The sequence below is a fragment of the Pseudophryne corroboree genome, chromosome 11 (assembly GCF_028390025.1).
Source record: "Pseudophryne corroboree isolate aPseCor3 chromosome 11, aPseCor3.hap2, whole genome shotgun sequence".
Taxonomy (NCBI): domain Eukaryota; kingdom Metazoa; phylum Chordata; class Amphibia; order Anura; family Myobatrachidae; genus Pseudophryne; species Pseudophryne corroboree.
The window spans coordinates 512524-531098 of NC_086454.1; the positions used below are offsets into that span (position 1 = coordinate 512524).

Sequence of the window (18575 nt, forward strand, 5' to 3'; positions counted from 1 at the left end):
GCCTGGGGCAGGCAGCACCGCCTTTTCAGACAGGCGAAAGACAGAGACATCCACCCCAGGGAGTTCCTCGCCAAATTTTCTACCTTGAGGAGCAAATGGGAAAGTGCGCAAAGTGCATCTGCCCTAGCAGCTAAATCTGCAACAGCCTTTTGTAGTAGCTGAGACTTCTGCACATTAGCAGTGAGCTGGGATGACATATCAGACATCATACTTTTAAGAGACCCTAGCCAGTGGGCTCTGTGCCCTTTCCCCCAACCTTTTCACTAATTTGTGAAGATTGACTACATTGCTCACAGAAAACAGAGTCATTACCCAATGGAAAGAATCTGGTGTGACTTCTACCCCTTTCACATCGCACAAATAAGCCATTGTCGACCCGGCATATTGGCGTGTCGACACAGGTCAGTGTGCGATGTGAAAGCGCCAAGTCCAAATTCCCGGGTCGTCTGACCCGGTAATTCAACCCGGGTTATAAGCAGTGTTGAATACCGGGTCAGCGGCTGCGTAAATAGATTACTAGATAGGGAGAGGCGGTACGGAGATGAGCTCATCTCCCAGCGCCGCCTCCACCTCCGCTGCCGGCTCCACCCCCCGCTGCTATGGCAACCGACCCGGCATATTGCCGGGTCAGACAGCCAGCCAAAAGGGGTAGGAGAGGACCCGTTTACAATTCCCGGGTAGGATCCAGTATTGGAGATGTGAAAGGGGTAATACACTGCACAGCTTGTGCTTACCCATATTCACAGTAAGTACAAACACATACACTTACACACAGATAGTTATAAAGGAAACCTGCTTTTCCTACTGTGATAGGAGATACACAGAGAGGGAGAAATACCAGCACACCCAGTGAAGAAATTTAAAGTGCACTGGCTCCTTTGGACCGTGTCTATACCCCATCGTACTAGTTTCCCCCAATATCCCTTATGGATGCTAGAAAAATAGAAAAACAAATCAAGTGGGAATTATTTTTATTTTTTTTAAGAAATAAATAAAAATTAAGAAATCAAAAACATAAATCTAGAAATACAGAAAAGCAATGTTACCTGTTGCACACAGTGTGAGCAAAACAAGGGCCAGAGAAAGGGCGACACTTCCAGTACTGTTCATGGTTCCTAAACAGAAGTGGCATGTCAGAGACAGTTCTAATAGATCTAACAGTAAGTTTAACATTGAACTATTTATTATAGGTAGAAAATGGGCGTGTTCTCTCCAGCGTTAGGGCTTCTCCCATCTACTAAAGACCCCACCAGAGAGACTTCACTATACACCAGCAAAAAATGGGTTACACACGCACAGTGGCATGCAGGGCTGACTGCCAAGATTCCCGTTACCGCTGACCAGGCCGCATCTCTAGCAGATCTCAGCTGCCAGCCCGCATCACACCTTACTGCCACCAGACAGTATCTATTCTTACCGCCACCAGCCCGCATCTGTCTTACTGCCACCAGACAGTATCTATTCCTACCACCACCAGCCCGAATCTACCCTTACCGCCACCAGAGTGTATCTATTCTTACCGCCACCAGCCCCATCTCCTCTTACTGCCACCAGCCCGCATCTCCCCATACTGACACCACACAGTTTCTATTCTTACCGCCACCAGACAGTATCCATTCTTACCGCGACCAGCACCCATCTCCTCTTACCGCCACCAGCCCCCATCTCCTCTTACCGCCACCAGCCAGCATCTCCCCTTACTGTCACCAGCCAGTATCTCCTCTTACCGCCACCAGACAGTATCTATTCTTACCGCCACCAGCCCCCATCCCCTCTTACCGCCACCAGCCCCCACCTCCCCTTACTGCCACCAGACAGTATCTATTCATACCGCCACCAGCCCGCATCTCCTCTTACTGCCACCAGCCAGCATATCCCCTTACTGTCAGCAGCCAGTATCTCCTCTTACCGCCACCAGACAGTATCTATTCTTACCGCCACCAGCCCCCATCTCCCCTTACTGCCACCAGACAGTATCTATTCTTACCATCACCAGCCCGAATCTACCCTTACCGCCACCAGACAGTATCTATTCTTACCGCCACCAGACAGTATCTATTCTTACTGCCACCAGCCCCCATCTCCTCTTACTGCCACCAGACAGTATCTATTCTTACCGCCCCCAGCCCGCATCTCCTCTTACTGCCACCAGAGTATCTATTCTTACAGCCACCAGCCCTCGTCTCCTCTTACTGCCACCAGACAGTATCTATTCTTACCGCCACCAGCCCGCATCTCCTCTTACTGCCACCAGAGTATCTATTCTTACCGCCACCAGCCCCCATCCCCTCTTACCGCCACCAGCCCCCACCTCCCCTTACTGCCACCAGACAGTATCTATTCATACCGCCACCAGCCCGCATCTCCTCTTACTGCCACCAGCCAGCATATCCCCTTACTGTCACCAGCCAGTATCTCCTCTTACCGCCACCAGACAGTATCTATTCTTACCGCCACCAGACAGTATCTATTCTTACCGCCACCAGCCCGCATCTCCCCTTTCCGCCACCAGACAGTATCTATTCTTACCGCCACCAGCCTGCATCTCCTCTTACCGCCACCAGACAGTATCTATTCTTACCGCCACCAGCCCCCATCCCCTCTTACCGCCACCAGCCCCCACCTCCCCTTACTGCCACCAGACAGTATCTATTCATACCGCCACCAGTCCGCATCTCCTCTTACTGTCACCAGCCAGTATCTCCTCTTACCGCCACCAGCCCCATCTCCTCTTACCGCCACCAGCCCCCATCTCCCCTTACTGCCACCAGACAGTATCTATTCTTACCATCACCAGCCCGAATCTACCCTTACCGTCACCAGACAGTATCTATTCTTACCGCCACCAGACAGTATCTATTCTTACCGCCACCAGCCCCCATCTCCTCTTACTGCCACCAGACAGTATCTATTCTTACCGCCACCAGCCCGCATCTCCTCTTACCGCCACCAGAGTATCTATTCTTACAGCCACCAGCCCTCGTCTCCTCTTACTGCCACCAGACAGTATCTATTCTTACCGCCACCAGCCCGCATCTCCCCTTACCGCCACCAGACAGTATCTATTCTTACCGCCACCAGCCCGCATCTCCTCTTACTGTCAGACAGTATCTATTCCTACCACCACCAGCCCGAATCTACCCTTACCGCCACCAGCCCTATCTCCTCTTACCGCCACCAGCCCGCATCTCCCCATACTGCCACCACAGTTTCTATTCTTACCGCCACCAGACAGTATTTATTCTTACCGCGACCAGCCCCCATCTCCTCTTACCGCCACCAGCCAGCATCTCCCCTTACCGTCACCAGCCAGTATCTCCTCTTACCGCCACCAGACAGTATCTATTCTTACCGCCACCAGCCCCATCTCCTCTTACCTCCACCAGCCCCCATCTCCCCTTACTGCCACCAGACAGTATCTATTCTTACCATCACCAGCCCGAATCTCCCCTTACCGCCACCAGACAGTATCTATTCTTACCGCCACCAGACAGTATCTATTCTTACCGCGCGACCAGCCCCCATCTCCTCTTACCGCCACCAGCCCCCATCTCTCCATACTTCCATACTGTCACCAGCCAGTATCTCCTCTTACCGCCACCAGACAGTATCTATTCTTACCGCCACCAGACAGTATCTATTCTTACCGCCACCAGCCCCCATCCCCTCTTACCGCCACCAGCCCCTATCTCCTCTTACTGCCACCAGCCCGCATCTCCCCATACTGCCACCACACAGTATCTATTCTTACCGCCACCAGACAGTATCTATTCTTACCGCGACCAGCCCCCATCTCCTCTTACCGCCACCAGCCAGCATCTCCCCTTACCGCCACCAGACAGTATCTATTCTTACCGCCACCAGCCCCCATCTCCTCTTACCGCCACCAGCCTGCATCTCCCCTTACTGCCACCAGACAGTATCTATTCTTACCGCCACCAGCCCGAATCTACCCTTACCGCCACCGGACAGTATCTATTCCTACCACCACCAGCCCGAATCTACCCTTACCGTCACCAGCCCGTATCTATTCTTACCGCCACCAGACAGTATCTATTCTTACCGCCACCAGACAGTATCTATTCTTACCGCCACCAGACAGTATCTATTTTTACCGCCACCAGACAGTATCTATTCTTACCGCCACCAGACAGTATCTATTTTTACCGCCACCAGACAGTATCTATTCTTACCATCACCAGCCCCCATCTACTCTTACCGCCACCAGCCTGCATCTCCCCTTACTGCCACCAGACAGCATCTATTCTTACCACCACCAGCCCCCATCTCCTCTTACTGCCACCAGACAGTATCTATTCTTACTGCCACCAGCCCCATCTCCTCTTCCTGCCACCAGCCCGTATCTCCCATTACTGCCACCAGCCCGCATCTCCTCTTAGTGTATGACATTTCCCCGTTCCTTCCCATGTGTGATCTCACACAGTGTATGTCACGTGATATCGGTGCCCCGCCCACAGGGAGAAGTTACCCAGTTCCTTCCCATGCGAGATCTCTCACCGTGTATGTCATGTAATATTGATGACCCGCCCCTGGGGAGGAGGCATTTCCCCATTCCTTCCCATATGAAGGAACAGGGAACTATCCATCGGCTGGCTGCGGTAGGGCATACACTGCCCAATGCGGCCGACATGACGCTATGAAAATTTCGCATCGGAAGATCCAGCATGCCCGACCTAACAATATTTTTGGGTCGGCTGTCCATACATGCTGCAATTATCTGACTTGATCTGCTGATATCGGGTTGATCGGCCAGATAATGGTAGCGTGTATGCCCAGCATTTGTAATTAAACATCGAACAACCTTAACAATGCACGGGAGCTCTAAATTGTGAGTCAATAACCGCAATGTCTGACATTCAACATCAGTGTCAGAGACAAACAGGAGGAGTTCCATCAGCTAAAGATGCTAGACTGGACAACAGCATTAAATGGATTTATGCCTGAAGGGTCCATCTAATCTGGGGTGATAAGAAGTGGACATATGGGAGCCAAACTGAGAACAACGTGTCAGCTCTACCCTCCTTATCTATGCACATTTCCATCCAACCCATGTACAAAAGGTGAGAGCTGGGGTGACCGTGGAATCTGGGAAAACCGCTGGGAAAGTATAGTAATTTTATGCAGCTGGAACTTTTTTAACCTAAAAGGATTTTAGTCTCATAGGTCAAAGTAGAATAATAGGGGAGGGCAGATATTCCATAGCACCCAAAGGGGAAGCCTAGGGCGCACAGTGTGGAGCGGCGGGCGCACAGTGTGGAGCGGCGGGCGCACAGTGTGGAGCAGCGTGGTTGCAGTGTCAGGCTTTGTTGTATGTACAGCAATGAGCTTTGTCCAGTGTGCGGGTCGTGTTTCGCAGACAGCGAGCATGACCCTCCACTGGCTGCATGGGGTAGCTGGTGGCGGGGTTGCAGGAGGGAGGGGTCCCCGGCGTGGGGTGCGGGTGTAAGGCAGGGTGTGGGGGTCTGTGTGTGGCTGGTGAAAGGAGCCGCTCGTCTGCGCTGCGGATGTCAGCTGCCAGCCATTGTGTCTCTACTGAGAGGAGCATGGTGCTGGTAGTGGCAGGGTTCTCCGTGTGAGCAGCAATGGGGTTTGGGCAGTGTGAGGGTCGTGTGCCGTTGTGCATACGGTGTGTTCCGGGTCAGCATGACCCCGCACTGGCTGGATGTGTTAGCTGGTAACAGGGTTGCAGGAGGGAAGGGTCCCCGGCGTGGGGTATGGGTGCAGGTCGGGGTGTGGGTGTATAGTGTGTTGCCGGGCAAGGTGCGGCGTCCATCCAGTTGGTTTTTGCACGTGTCCTTTTGGCTGTATTCCCTCCCTGCTGATGGTGGCAGGATTCTGTACCTGCTGCTCCCGCTGACCACCTCTTAAAAACTGTAGGTAGTGTTCTACTGGCACAGGCCATGGTGTGTTTCCCTGCAGATGCAGCTGACTCCGCCCAGTGCTGTGACTCCACCCAGCGTTAGAGACCCAGGCACAGAGTCACAGATCTGGGCTAATATACAGGAGACGTTTTAAACAAAACACACTTTTTTTGGAGTCAAAATATTTTAATTCGGAAACAGTAAAAATTTTATATAAAAAAAAAAACATTTTTGATTGTGAAGTGGTCAAACATTAAATATTATTGTTTATTTGCTGTTATTTACATACCTTACTTTAAGGAATTATGTGTAAAGATTTGTTTCAATATGTATACAAATGGAGCAGAATTTGCAAAACTTGAAAATAAAAAGATGGTGTTGCTGTTCTTTAACATATGTTTGTGTGTGTAGCGCACAAATAAAAAAATAAAAAAAATGTATGTGGGTATGCTATGTTTAAAAAAAAAACTGTTCGGAAGCTAAATCTCATTCAGCAGATACTACTGGGCAAAATGCTTGTAAAGGTTATTTTACATTTGCTTCTATCACATAGTGTAGTTGTCAAACCTCGATTGTTAGTAAGTGTAAACACAAATCGGTTAGTAACATATATTTTCACAATCAACATGTGTTGCAGAGTTACACAATACCTTACATGTTTCTAAGTTCCAATACAGCTGAATGAAGTGATTTGTGGTCTGAGGTGTGAGGTGTATCACCTGGGTGTAATGAAGCAATGATTGCAGTATACATGCAGTCTACAACTGAGGTCAATTTGTGACCTGTAGTCGCTCAGAAACTGCACACCATAAATGTGCGATCTGTTGTAAAAATTGCGAATGCACCACCCACCGCCCATCAGCATACGCCCACAACACGCCCCGCAACACGCCCCTGATCGTAGTTATTTGCGAGTCCAGCCCTTTAGTACGCCCCCTACACGCCTACTTTTTGTAGTGCATACGCAGTTTTTGCTAACAGGTGCATGTATCCATACTCATTATTTCCTTTGTTCACACTGGCTGAATAACGCATTTACTTTGTGCTACATGTAAAATTCTATAAGCATATAACTGTGAGCTATCCATTTGGAAGTTATCTTGCAGCTGTACACCTCAGTGTACACTTTGAACTCTGCACAATCCGGGACACCTTTAGTAATATCGGTAAATGAGCTTTTAATATTTGCTTCTAATTGGTGCCATTATCACATATCAGGTGTTTAGCCACATCGCATTGTTCATTAATATTATTGTGATGTTTTAATATTCTATCATACCCCCGGGAGGTTGCTATATTGTATTTTATGTACATTAAATAAATGTTTCTTATTATATGATTGTCAAGCGCCACTTGGTTTTTTTTGTTTGATACTTTTGTGTGATAAGGGATTGGCAATTCCCTTTTACAAGAGGCTGCTGACAATCACATTGCAGTTTCACTCACCAGAGCGCATAGTGCCCTTTTTTTCAGTTTTTGCTAAGTCTCAGAAATTGTTTTTTTCCCCTCAGTTTTTGCTATTTAAGTTGCAGAATTTGCGTTTTTACACTTTTTGCTAATGTTGACGATTTGCGATCCTTGCTGAATTAGGCCCTAATGTATTAACTTTTTACTGAGTGTTGGAGCAATGTGCGGCCCTCTTGATGATCAGGGGCCCCCCAATGTGGCCCTCGAGGTGCATCAGATTGCCCATTGTCGGTTTACATACTGCACATACAAAAATAAGCCAAACTATTACACAATCACAGCAAACGTTACCTCTCAGCAATAATTAGAGATACTTCTCTAACCACCCTGAAAGTAATCCCACTGAAGACGGTCTCTTTTTTACGAATAGACCTAATTATATTATAATATATATATATATATATATATATATATTGTTGAAGTAAAAAAAAATGATATAAAGAGAACATACAAACTACACACATTATGAGTCGCTATACTTGCAAATACGCGCAGCGAGCACAGCAATATATGGTAACACACGCATTTACACAGACATGCCACAGAGATGGATTCGACACTTCTCATACAGTACATAATTATAACAATATCAAGCGCCAGACATCATGATGATTTAAAATGATATATAATGAAGTAATGTCATGTATGTGTATTATTTGAACGAAACCAGATAGACCGGTCATGTTTACTATTGAAGCAACCAGATTGATGTGTAGATTCATTTGATGCTTGTTGTGAGGTTGTGGGACATTGCAGCGGATAATTATGATTACATGTATGAAAGCTAAAAATCACTCTTATTAGGACAGTGGACAGGAAGCTCAGGCCAGCCCTTTGGATGTCTTCAAGGCTGAACCTGATTACCATATACAAAGGGACTGGTGACTCATCATGAATGAGAGAGAGTCCTCTCCCCCAAACTAGATAACACATTGCTGATCACACAGGAAGGCAGTTCCTGTTTTTGGTCTCAGAGGTAGATGGAGTCCCAGCATTACTTTACAGAGAGAGAGAGAGAGTGATATGGAAAGACGAATTTATATAACTTAAGGATAATGGTATTGTATGCTGGCATGTAACTGTAACTATATGTATTAACTGCTTACTGTGTGAGTTGTAATCATGTAATTATAGGTATACTGTACATTGTAATATATATTGAATCCATATCCTTTTAATAACAAATCTATACATCAATGAGCTTTGGAACTCAGATAATGTGTGGGTGTATTGTTTTCTCTTATGGGATGCAGTGTTTTGCTATGTATAGTGCACATTCATGGCACATGGTAATAAGATGTGCAGACGTTTACAATATATATTAGAGCGGGTATTTTAAATATTTGTGAGGAAACAATTTGGCATTCACACATGAGGGCTCTTACGGGATATCAGGGTCTTAATGATGCACTGTACATTACAAACGCGGCTGTAATTGACCGGCTCCGATGGACGCATCGCGAAGCTGATGAAAATAACATCCACGTTAATGTATTGTTGTGTTATCAGTAAGCCAATGATATGAAATTTCAAGGGACAATGCGTTTCTCATAATATTTAAGATGCTAAAATGTATTTTTATTGTTTCAAAACAAGGTTCAAATAAGTCATATTGTGTTTGATTCAGATTGGATTGTTTATCTGTTAAGTAGGTTTAAAAGTTGCTGCATAGCCTTGATATAGTTTTTTTTGTTGTTTTTTTTGTTTTAACTCAGGCCTAAAATAACTTCTGGTGCTTGTATGGTGTGTGATTTCTTTGTGACAAAGGAAGCCGCATGGTCTGTCCTCCATTTTGGACTAACCACATGGTCTGTCCACCATTTTGTGTAATCCTCATGGATGTGGAAGGGGGGAGGAGCAGTGGCCATCTTAGGAAGGTCATTTTCTAAATAGCTGATTTTCACTCTGCTCAGAACAATCAGCTTTCCTTGGTCACATCAAACACCATTTATGAGTTACCAATGCATTTATTTAACCCATGCCATAGTCAATTACAAATAGTTTCAATTGGGCCTAGTGAGAGTTAATAGTGAGATGAATACTTGATTTAAGAATTACACACAAATATAAACAAAGTTTTTTTTCTTTTTCCTCCAGGATTTAGTTAAATCTGCTTGCTAGTTTGGGATAGCCATTGAAATGTTAATTAACCTGTCCCACTACCCTCTTGAACAGGTATATGAACCTCTGTTGATATGCAAATTAGAAGCACTGAATCGGTAAATGAGTCTCATAGGAGACCAGTGAATGGTACATATATATAATATTATTATAATTATGTGTATATTTATATCAGTGTATGTTCTGCAAGATAGCTATCCAATCTGAATCATCATTTAAATTATTGATTATTGCTAGAGTCATTATAGATCTGTGTGAAATAGGATACATTTGTGGCTATATAGTTAAAACTGAAATAACAGTATTTTAAGGAAATAAGCGTAAAGACACAAACGCAGGTCTGCATAAAAGTTTATACAGAACAAGTTGTGTCTAGTGGGGAATAGTAGTTAGTATTGCTCACATTTATAGAAGCTGTGTGATTTGTTTTATTGCGGACGCAGGGTTTTGTACACGTGTCTCGGACAAAGTAAAGGACTGCGCACGCAGCGTAAGGGACACGCACGGTCGCATGTTTACACAAAGTGCGTAAGAATGCGGGCGCTAAGTACAAATTATACAATAGTGTCGTTTAGTTCAAAGGTGGGATAGTAGACATGTAATACAATAGCACATAACTATCAGATTTCAAAAGGAGGTTACTCTAAATTTAGTTTAAAAACTGTATTGCCTCTGGGGTAAAGCTGCCTATCTGAATGAATTAAAATTTTCTGTACAGAAAAACCAAAGTGTATTTGAGTGAGTGAAAGCGGACAGAGTGGAACTGAACCGAGAAACTGAAGTGGTCTGAAGTGGTAACACCGGGTTAGTAGAGGCCCGGCGGCGTAGGGTTCGCTACCCTGCGTGATTAGAACTGATGTGGTCTGGAGTGGTCTAGGCTAGGTGGTCTACAGCAATCGTAGGGCATATAGAAAACTAGTATCTATAGGCTGTGCTATTGCATCGCATGTCCGTGTGTTCTGCACAGCAAACGTGATACTATTGTGTCATATGCGCTGTGGGAGAGCATACGCAGACGTGATTGCATAGACAAAAGGGGTTTTTCTTTGACAACGTCGGGAAATCTCCCTGGTGGGCTTCACTGGAAAGGGTGAAGGATAGTTATCTAATTTCTCTATATTTCACCCTACAAACAATTCCAGTTGAAAGATACCGAAAAGGAATTTTTCGCTGCCTCTCTCAGGAAAATATTCCAAACAGAACTTCCACCGAAAGACGGTGTTGTAAGGTCTGATAGGAGCCCTAAGTTGGGTACATTGCCTTCGCTATCGACAGTGTATGGTAGTACTGGCCAACGTGGGCGTGAGCGGGTGAAAAGCGCTCGGAGAACTTTCACCGTCACCTTATATTGAGTATTTTGGTGTTTGTGGGAAAAGGCCCACAATTATGGGAGCCAGTTGCTCAAGTAAGGGACGTTTAACCAGGGTTCAGGTTGAAGAGCCGCAGCGAAGTTTAAAGAAAAAAGTATTATGTAGCTTCGGAACCACTCCCAGATCTTCACTTAACGAATCACCCTCTTCGAAATTTGTTTTTGTTTTGGTATTTGTGTTTTTTGGTTGATTTTGGAAGACAACCTCATGTCATGATTGATCCGCACAATGATCAGAAATACACCAATGAGGTGACAGTACAGTACCTTAATGAGATGAGCCAGCATTTGAGAACTTGACAAAAGAACTTGAAACTGTTGATTGCTGGTATGCCAAATACTAATTATCTTGATTGTGAACCAAGAGACTGTGTGATTGTTCTTACGCTCAGGTTGCCTAATAGACAGGTGGGAAGGACCACACCAAGTTTTGGTGACAGCACTATCCCAGTGAAAGTAGCCGAAAGAGAGACTTGGGTCCACTCGTCCCACTGCAAGAAGGTCGCTGATCCGGAGAGAACTCGTGACAAAGTAGTTTATTGCTCACATTCATCGAGTTTGTGTAGTTTGGTAACTGTGTGTTCCAAGTGAACTGTGTGTTCCAAGTGAACTGTGTGCTCCAAGTGAACTGTGTGTTCCAAGTGAACTGTGTGTTCAAAGAGCAAGGTGGAGAGCAAAGTGAACTGTGTGTTTCAAGTGAACTGTGTGTTCAAAGAGCAAGGCAAAGAGAACCTCGTATCACTAGAGACTCTGTCCGTGAAGACTGAGAGGCGACACTGTTGAACACTACCTGAGCGTACTAAAGGATTGCAGAAAGACCAGTCATTGTAATTGATTTGTTATTAACAAGAGTTGTTTTATTCTATTTCTCTTTTCTCTCTTTCCCACTGACAAACATTTTCTTTCAGGATTTTCTATTTTAGCGAGGTTTTTTTTATGAGGAGTCGAGTGTGGTACTGGAACTGGTTCTGTAGGAAGGAGTGATCTCCTTATAGGATCCCAGGATTAGCCGATCAGTTTGTTAAAGTCAGAGAAAAATCAAAGGTCTAGTAGTTATGGAGTTCAGAGGTAATCAGGAACAGTCGACAATGGCTATTCACACATTGCAGATAAAGAGCTCATTAATATATGTGGAAGAAAGGTTTATGAGTGGCTCTCCCCGAACTCCAAAGGTTTATGTTATTTAGGAAGGACACTACTTATATCCCTTGTTCAATGATTAAACAGACCTAGCATACGTTCCAGAAATGGAAATAATGTTCAGAAAATGATAGGAATATGTAGATCATGAAAATGTTATAGGTCACTGTCACGATTTGTTTGAGTCTTCTTCATCTACCCAGCAGAACCTCAATTGAATCCAAACATCAGTGTACAAAGACGTAGGTACATGTATGTGTGAAATGTTCGTCGCAAATCAGACATTATAGGCCAAAGCACTGTCCCAGCATACTCTATAGGTTGAATGTTGTCCCACACCCAACCAGTGGTCCCGTGACCGCCGAGTGCATATAGAGGATATCTCGTCCTCCTCCCTGTCTTCCCCAAATATAGTCAAGTGTGTGATTTGCGAAATGCACACATACTTGTGTCTAGGTCACCGATTATTGTATGAATTTTTTTTTCTTATGTTAATAATTGATGGCAGTTATTGTTTGCTGCCAAAGGGTGGACTGTCGAAGTCAAAAAAATATTACATAAAGAGAACATACAAACTACACACATTATGAGTCGCTATACTTGCAAATACGCGCAGCGAGCACAGCAATATATGGTAACACGCATTTATGCGGACATGCCACAAAGATGGATTCGACACTTCTCATACAGTACATAATTATAATAATATCAAGCGCCAGACATCATGATGATTTAAAATGATATATAATGAAGTAATGTCATGTATGTGTATTATTTGAACGAAACCAGATAGACCGGTCATGTTTACTATTGAAGCAACCAGATTGATGTGTAGATTCATTTGATGCTTGTTGTGAAGTTGTGGGACATTGCAGCGGATAATTATGATTACATGTATGAAAGCTAAAAATCACTATTATTAGGACAGTGGACAGGAAGCTAAGGCCAGCCCTTTGGATGTCTTCAAGGCTGAACCTGATTAGCACATACAAAGAAACTAGTGACTCATCATGAATGAGAGAGTGTCCCCTCCCCCAAACTAGATAACACATTGCTGATCACACAGGAAGGCAGTTCCTGTTTTTGGTCTCAGAGGAAGATGGAGTCCTAGCATTACTTTACAGAGAGAGAGAGTGATATGGAAAGATGAATTTATATAACTTAAGGATAATGGTATTGTATGCTGGCATGTACCTGTAACTGTATGTAACTGTTTGTAACTGTATGTATTAACTGCTTACTGTGTGAGTTGTAATCATGTAATTATAGGTATACTGTATATTGTAATATATATTGAATCCATATCCTTTTAATAACAAATATATACATCAATGAGCTTTGGAACTCAGATAATGTGTGGGTGTATTGTTTTCTCTCATGGGATGCAGTGTTTTGCTATGTATAGTGCACATTATAGTGCACATTCATGGCACATGGTAATAAGATGTGCAGGCGTTTACAATATATATTAGAGCGGGCATTTTAAATATTTGTGAGGAAACAATTTGGCATTCACTATATATATATATATATAAGATTTTACTCAACGGTAAATGTATTTCTCGTAGTCCGTAGTGGATGCTGGGGACTCCGTAAGGACCATGGGGATTAGCGGCTCCGCAGGAGACTGGGCACAACTAAAGAAAACTTTAGGACTACCTGGTGTGCACTGGCTCTTCCCACTAAGACCCTCCTCCAGACCTCAGTTAGGATACTGTGCCCGGAAGAGCTGACACAATAAGGAAGGATTTTGAATCCCGGGTAAGACTCATACCAGCCACACCAATCACACCGTATAACTCGTGATACTATAGCCAGTTAACAGTATGATAACAACTGAGCCTCTCAACAGATGGCTCAACAATAACCCTTTAGTTAGGCAATAACTATATACAAGTATTGCAGACAATCCGCACTTGGGATGGGCGCCCAGCATCCACTACGGACTACGAGAAATAGATTTACCGGTGAGTAAAATCTTATTTTCTCTAACGTCCTAAGTGGATGCTGGGGACTCCGTAAGGACCATGGGGATTATACAAAAGCTCCCAAACGGGCGGGAGAGTGCGGATGACTCTGCAGCACCGAATGAGCAAACTCTAGGTCCTCCTCAGCCAGGGTATCAAACTTGTATACTCTTGCAAGAGTGTTTGACCCCGACCAAGTAACAGCTCGGCAAATTTGTAAAGCCGAGACCCCTCGGGCAGCCGCCCAAGAAGAGCCCACTTTCCTCGTGGAATGGGCTTTTACAGATTTAGGGTGCGGCAGTCCAGCCGCAGAATGTTCAAGTTGAATCGTGCTACAGATCCAGCGAGCAATAGTCTGCTTAGAAGCAGGAGCACCCAGCTTGTTGGGTGCATACAGGATAAATAGCGAGTCAGTCTTTCTGACTCCAGCCGTCCTGGAAACATATTTTTCAGGGCCCTGACTACGTCCAGAAAACTTGGAATCCTCCAAGTCCCAAGTAGCCGCAGGCACCACAATAGGTTGGTTCACATGAAAAACTGATACCACCTTAGGAAGGAATTGGGAACGAGTCCTCAATTCCGCCTTATCCATATAAAATACAGATAAGGGCTTTTGCATGACAAAGCCGCCAATTCTGATACACGCCTGGCCGACGCCAAGGCCCATAGCATGACCACTTTCCACGTGAGGTATTGTAGCTCCACGGATTTAAATGGCTCAACTCAATGCGACTTCAGGAAATCCAACACTACGTTGAGATCCCACGGTGCCACTGGAGGCACAAACGGGGGCTGACTATGCAGCACTCCCTTAACAAAAGTCTGAACTTCAGGCAGTGAAGCCAGTTCTATTTTGGAAGAAAATCGATAGAGCCGAAATCTGGACCTTAATGGAACCCAATTTTAGGCCCATAGTCACCTCTGACTTGTAGGAAGTGCAGAAATCGACCTAGCTGAAAGTCCTCCTTTTGGGGCCTTACTGGCCTCACAGCACGCAACATATTTCCGCCATATGCGGTGATAATGGTTTGCGTTCACTTCTTTCCTAGCTTTAAATAGCGTAGGGATAACTTCCTCCGGAATGCCCTTTTCCTTCAGGATCCGGCGTTCAACCGCCATGCCGTCAAACGCAGCCGCGGTACGTCTTGGAACAGACAGGCTCCCTGCTGCAGCAGGTCCTGTCTGAGCGGCAGAGGCCATAGGTCCTCTGAGATCATTTCTTGGAGTTCTGGTTACCAAGCTCTTCTTGGCCAACCCGGAACAATGAGTATAGTTCTTACTCCTCTCCCTCTTATTATTCTCATTACCCTGGGTAAGAGAGGCAGAGAAGGGAACACATACACAGACTGGTACACCCACGGTGTTACCAGAGCGTCCACAGCTATCGCCTGAGGGTCCTTGACCTGGCGCAATATCTTTGTAACTTTTAGTTGAGGCGGGACGCCATCATGTCCACCCTGTGGCCTTTCCCAACGGTGTACAATCATTTGGAAGACTTCTGGATGAAGTCCCCACTCTCCCGGGTGGAGGTCGTGTCTTCTGAGAAAGTCTGCTTCTCAGTTGTCCACTCCGGGAATGAACACTGCTGACAGTGCTAACACATGATTTTCCGCCCATCGGAGAATCCTTGTGGCTTCTGCCATCGCCATCCTGCTTCCTGTGCCGCCCTGTCGGTTTACATGAGCGACCGCCGTGATGTTGTCTGACTGGATTAGCACCGGCCGGTGTTGAAGCAGGGGTCTAGCCTGACTTAGGGCATTGTAAATGGCCCTCAGTTCCAGAATATTTATGTGTAGGGAAGTCTCCTGACTTTTCCATAGCCTTGGAAGTTCCTTCCCTGTTTGACTGCCCCCCAGCCTCGAAGGCTGGCATCCGTGGTCACCAGGACCCAGTCCTGTATGCCGAATCTGCGGCCCCCTAGAAGATGAGCACTCTGCAGCCACCACAACAGCGACACCCTGACCCTTGGAGACAGGGTTATCCGCCGATGCATCTGAAGATGCAACCCGGACCACTTGTCCAACAGATCCCACTGGAAAATCCTTGCATGGGACTTGGCGAATGGAATTTCTTCGTAAGAAGCTACCATCTTTCCCAGGGCTTGCGTGCATTGATGCACCGACACCTGTATACGTATTAGGAGGTCTCTGTCTAGAGACAACAACTCCTTGGACTTCTCCTCCGGGAGAAAACCTTTTTATCCTGTTCTGTGTCCAGAACCATACCCAGGAACAGTAGACGCGTCGTAGGAACCAGCTGCGACTTTGGAATATTCAGAAACCAGCCGTGCTGTTGTAGCACTTCCCGAGATAGTGCTACTCCGACGAACAACTGCTCCCTGGACCTCGCCTTTATAAGGAGATCATCCAAGTACGGGATAATTATTTCGGCCATTACCTTGGTAAATACCTCGGTGCCGGGGACAGACCAACGGCAACGTCTGGAATTGGTAATGACAATCCTGTACCACAATATTGAGGTACTCCTGGTGAAGAGGGTAAATAGGGACATGCAGGTAATCATCCTTGATGTCCAGTGATACCATGAAATTCTCCAGGCTTGCAATAATCGCCCTGAGCGATTCCATTTTGAACTTGAACCTTCGTATATAAAAGTGTTCAAGGCTTTCCATTTTAGAATGGGTCTCACCGAACCGTCTGGTTTCGGTACCACAACATTTTGGAATAGTAACCCCGGCCTTGTTGAAGGAGGGGTACCTTGATTTCACCTGCTGGAAGTACAGCTTGTGAATTGCCGCCAGTACTACCTTTCTCCGAGGGCAGCAGGCAAGGCTGATGTGAGGTAACGGCGAGGGGGAGTCGCCTCGAACTCCAGCCTGTATCCCTGTGATACTATTTGCAGAACCTAGAGATCCACCTGTGGGCAAGCCCACTGGTCCCTGAAGTTCCCGAGACGCGCCCCTACCGCACCTGTCTCCACCTGTGGAGCCCCCAGCGTCATGCGGTGGACTCAGAGGAAGCGGGGGAAGATTTTTGATCCTGGGAACTGGCTGCTGGTGCAGCTTTTTTCCTTCTTCCCTTGTCTCTGTGCAGAAAGGAAGCGCCCTTGACCCACTTGCTTTTCTGAAGCCGAAAGGACTGTACCTGAAAATACGGTGCTTTCTTAGGCTGTGAGGAAACCTGAGGTAAAATTTTTTTATTCCCAGCTGTTGCTGTGGATACGAGGTCCCAGAGACCATCCCCAAACAATTCCTCACCCTTATAAGGCAGAAACTCCATGTGCCTTTTACAGGCAGCATCACCTGTCCACTGCCGGGTTTCTAATACCCTCCTGGCAGAATGGACATTGCATTAATTCTGGATGCCAGCCGGCAAATATCCCTCTGTGCATCCTTTATATATAAGACAACGTCTTAAATATGCTCAATGTTGGCAAAATATTATCCCTGTCTTAGCGTATTAATATTATCTGACAGGGTATCAGACCAAGCTGCAGCAGCACTATTTATGCTGAGGCAATTGCAGGTTTCAGTATATAACCTGAGTGTGTAAATACAGACTTCAGGATCGCCTCCTGCTTTTTATCAGCAGGTTCCTTCAAGGTGGCCGTATCCTAAGACGGCAGTGCCACCTTTTGACAAACGTGTGAGCGCCTTATCCACCCTAAGGGATATCTCTCAACGTGACCTAACCTCTGGCGGGAAAAGGTACGCCATCAGTAACTTTTTAGAAATTACCAGTTTCTTATCGGGGGAACCCACGCTTCTTTACACACTTCATTCATTCATCTGATGGGGGAACAAAACACTGGCTGCTTTTTCTCCCCAAAAATAAAACCCCTTTTATGTGGTACTTGGGTTCATATCAGAAAATGCGTAACACATTTTTCATTTCCGAGATCATGTAACGGATGTTCCTAGTGGATTGTGTATATGTCTCAACCTCGTCGACACTGGAGTCAGACTCCGTGTCGACATCTGTGTCTGCCATCTGAGGTAACGGGCGTTTTTTGAGCCCCTGATGGCCTTTGAGACGCCTGGGCAGGCGCGGGCTGAGAAGCCGGCTGTCCCACAGCTGTTACGTCATCCAGCCTTTTATGTAAGGAGTTGACACCGTCGGTTAATACCTTCCACCTATCCATCCACTCTGGTGTCGACTCCACAGGGGGCGACATCCCATTTATCGGTCTCTGCTCCGCCTCCACGTAACCTTCCTCATCCAACATGTCGACACAGCCGTACCGACACACCGCACACACACAGGGAATGCTCTGACTGAGGACAGGACCCCACAAAGTCCTTTGGGGAGACCGAGAGAGAGTATGCCAGCACACACCAGAGCGCTATATAATGCAGGGATTAACACTATAACTGAGTTATTTTTCCCCAAATAGCTGCTTGTATACATATATTGCGCCTAAATTTAGTGCCCCCCCCCTCTCTTTTTAACCCTTTGAGCCTGAAAACTACAGGGGAGAGCCTGGGGAGCTGTCTTCCAGCTGCACTGTGAAGAGAAAATGGCGCCAGTGTGCTGAGGGAGAAGCCCCGCCCCTTTTTCGGCTGACTTTCTCCCGCTTTTTCTGGAATACTGGCAGGGGTAATTTTACATCTATATAGCCTCTAGGACTATATATGATGTAGATTTGCCAGCCAAGGTGTCATATATTGCC

General features: G+C 45.9%; 1 protein-coding gene across 2 annotated transcripts in view; it reads right to left on the minus strand.

The window, feature by feature from the left end:
• The window catches only part of CD59 (CD59 molecule (CD59 blood group)), a 152750-nt gene that overhangs the window by 12965 nt on the left and 121210 nt on the right, over positions 1-18575 (minus strand). For both annotated transcript variants that reach the window (XM_063946255.1, XM_063946254.1), the window contains exon 2: positions 1047-1115. In XM_063946255.1, the coding sequence (XP_063802325.1) occupies positions 1047-1110 (64 nt within the window). In that variant the 5' untranslated portion in view covers positions 1111-1115. The remainder of the gene's footprint in view (positions 1-1046; positions 1116-18575) is intronic.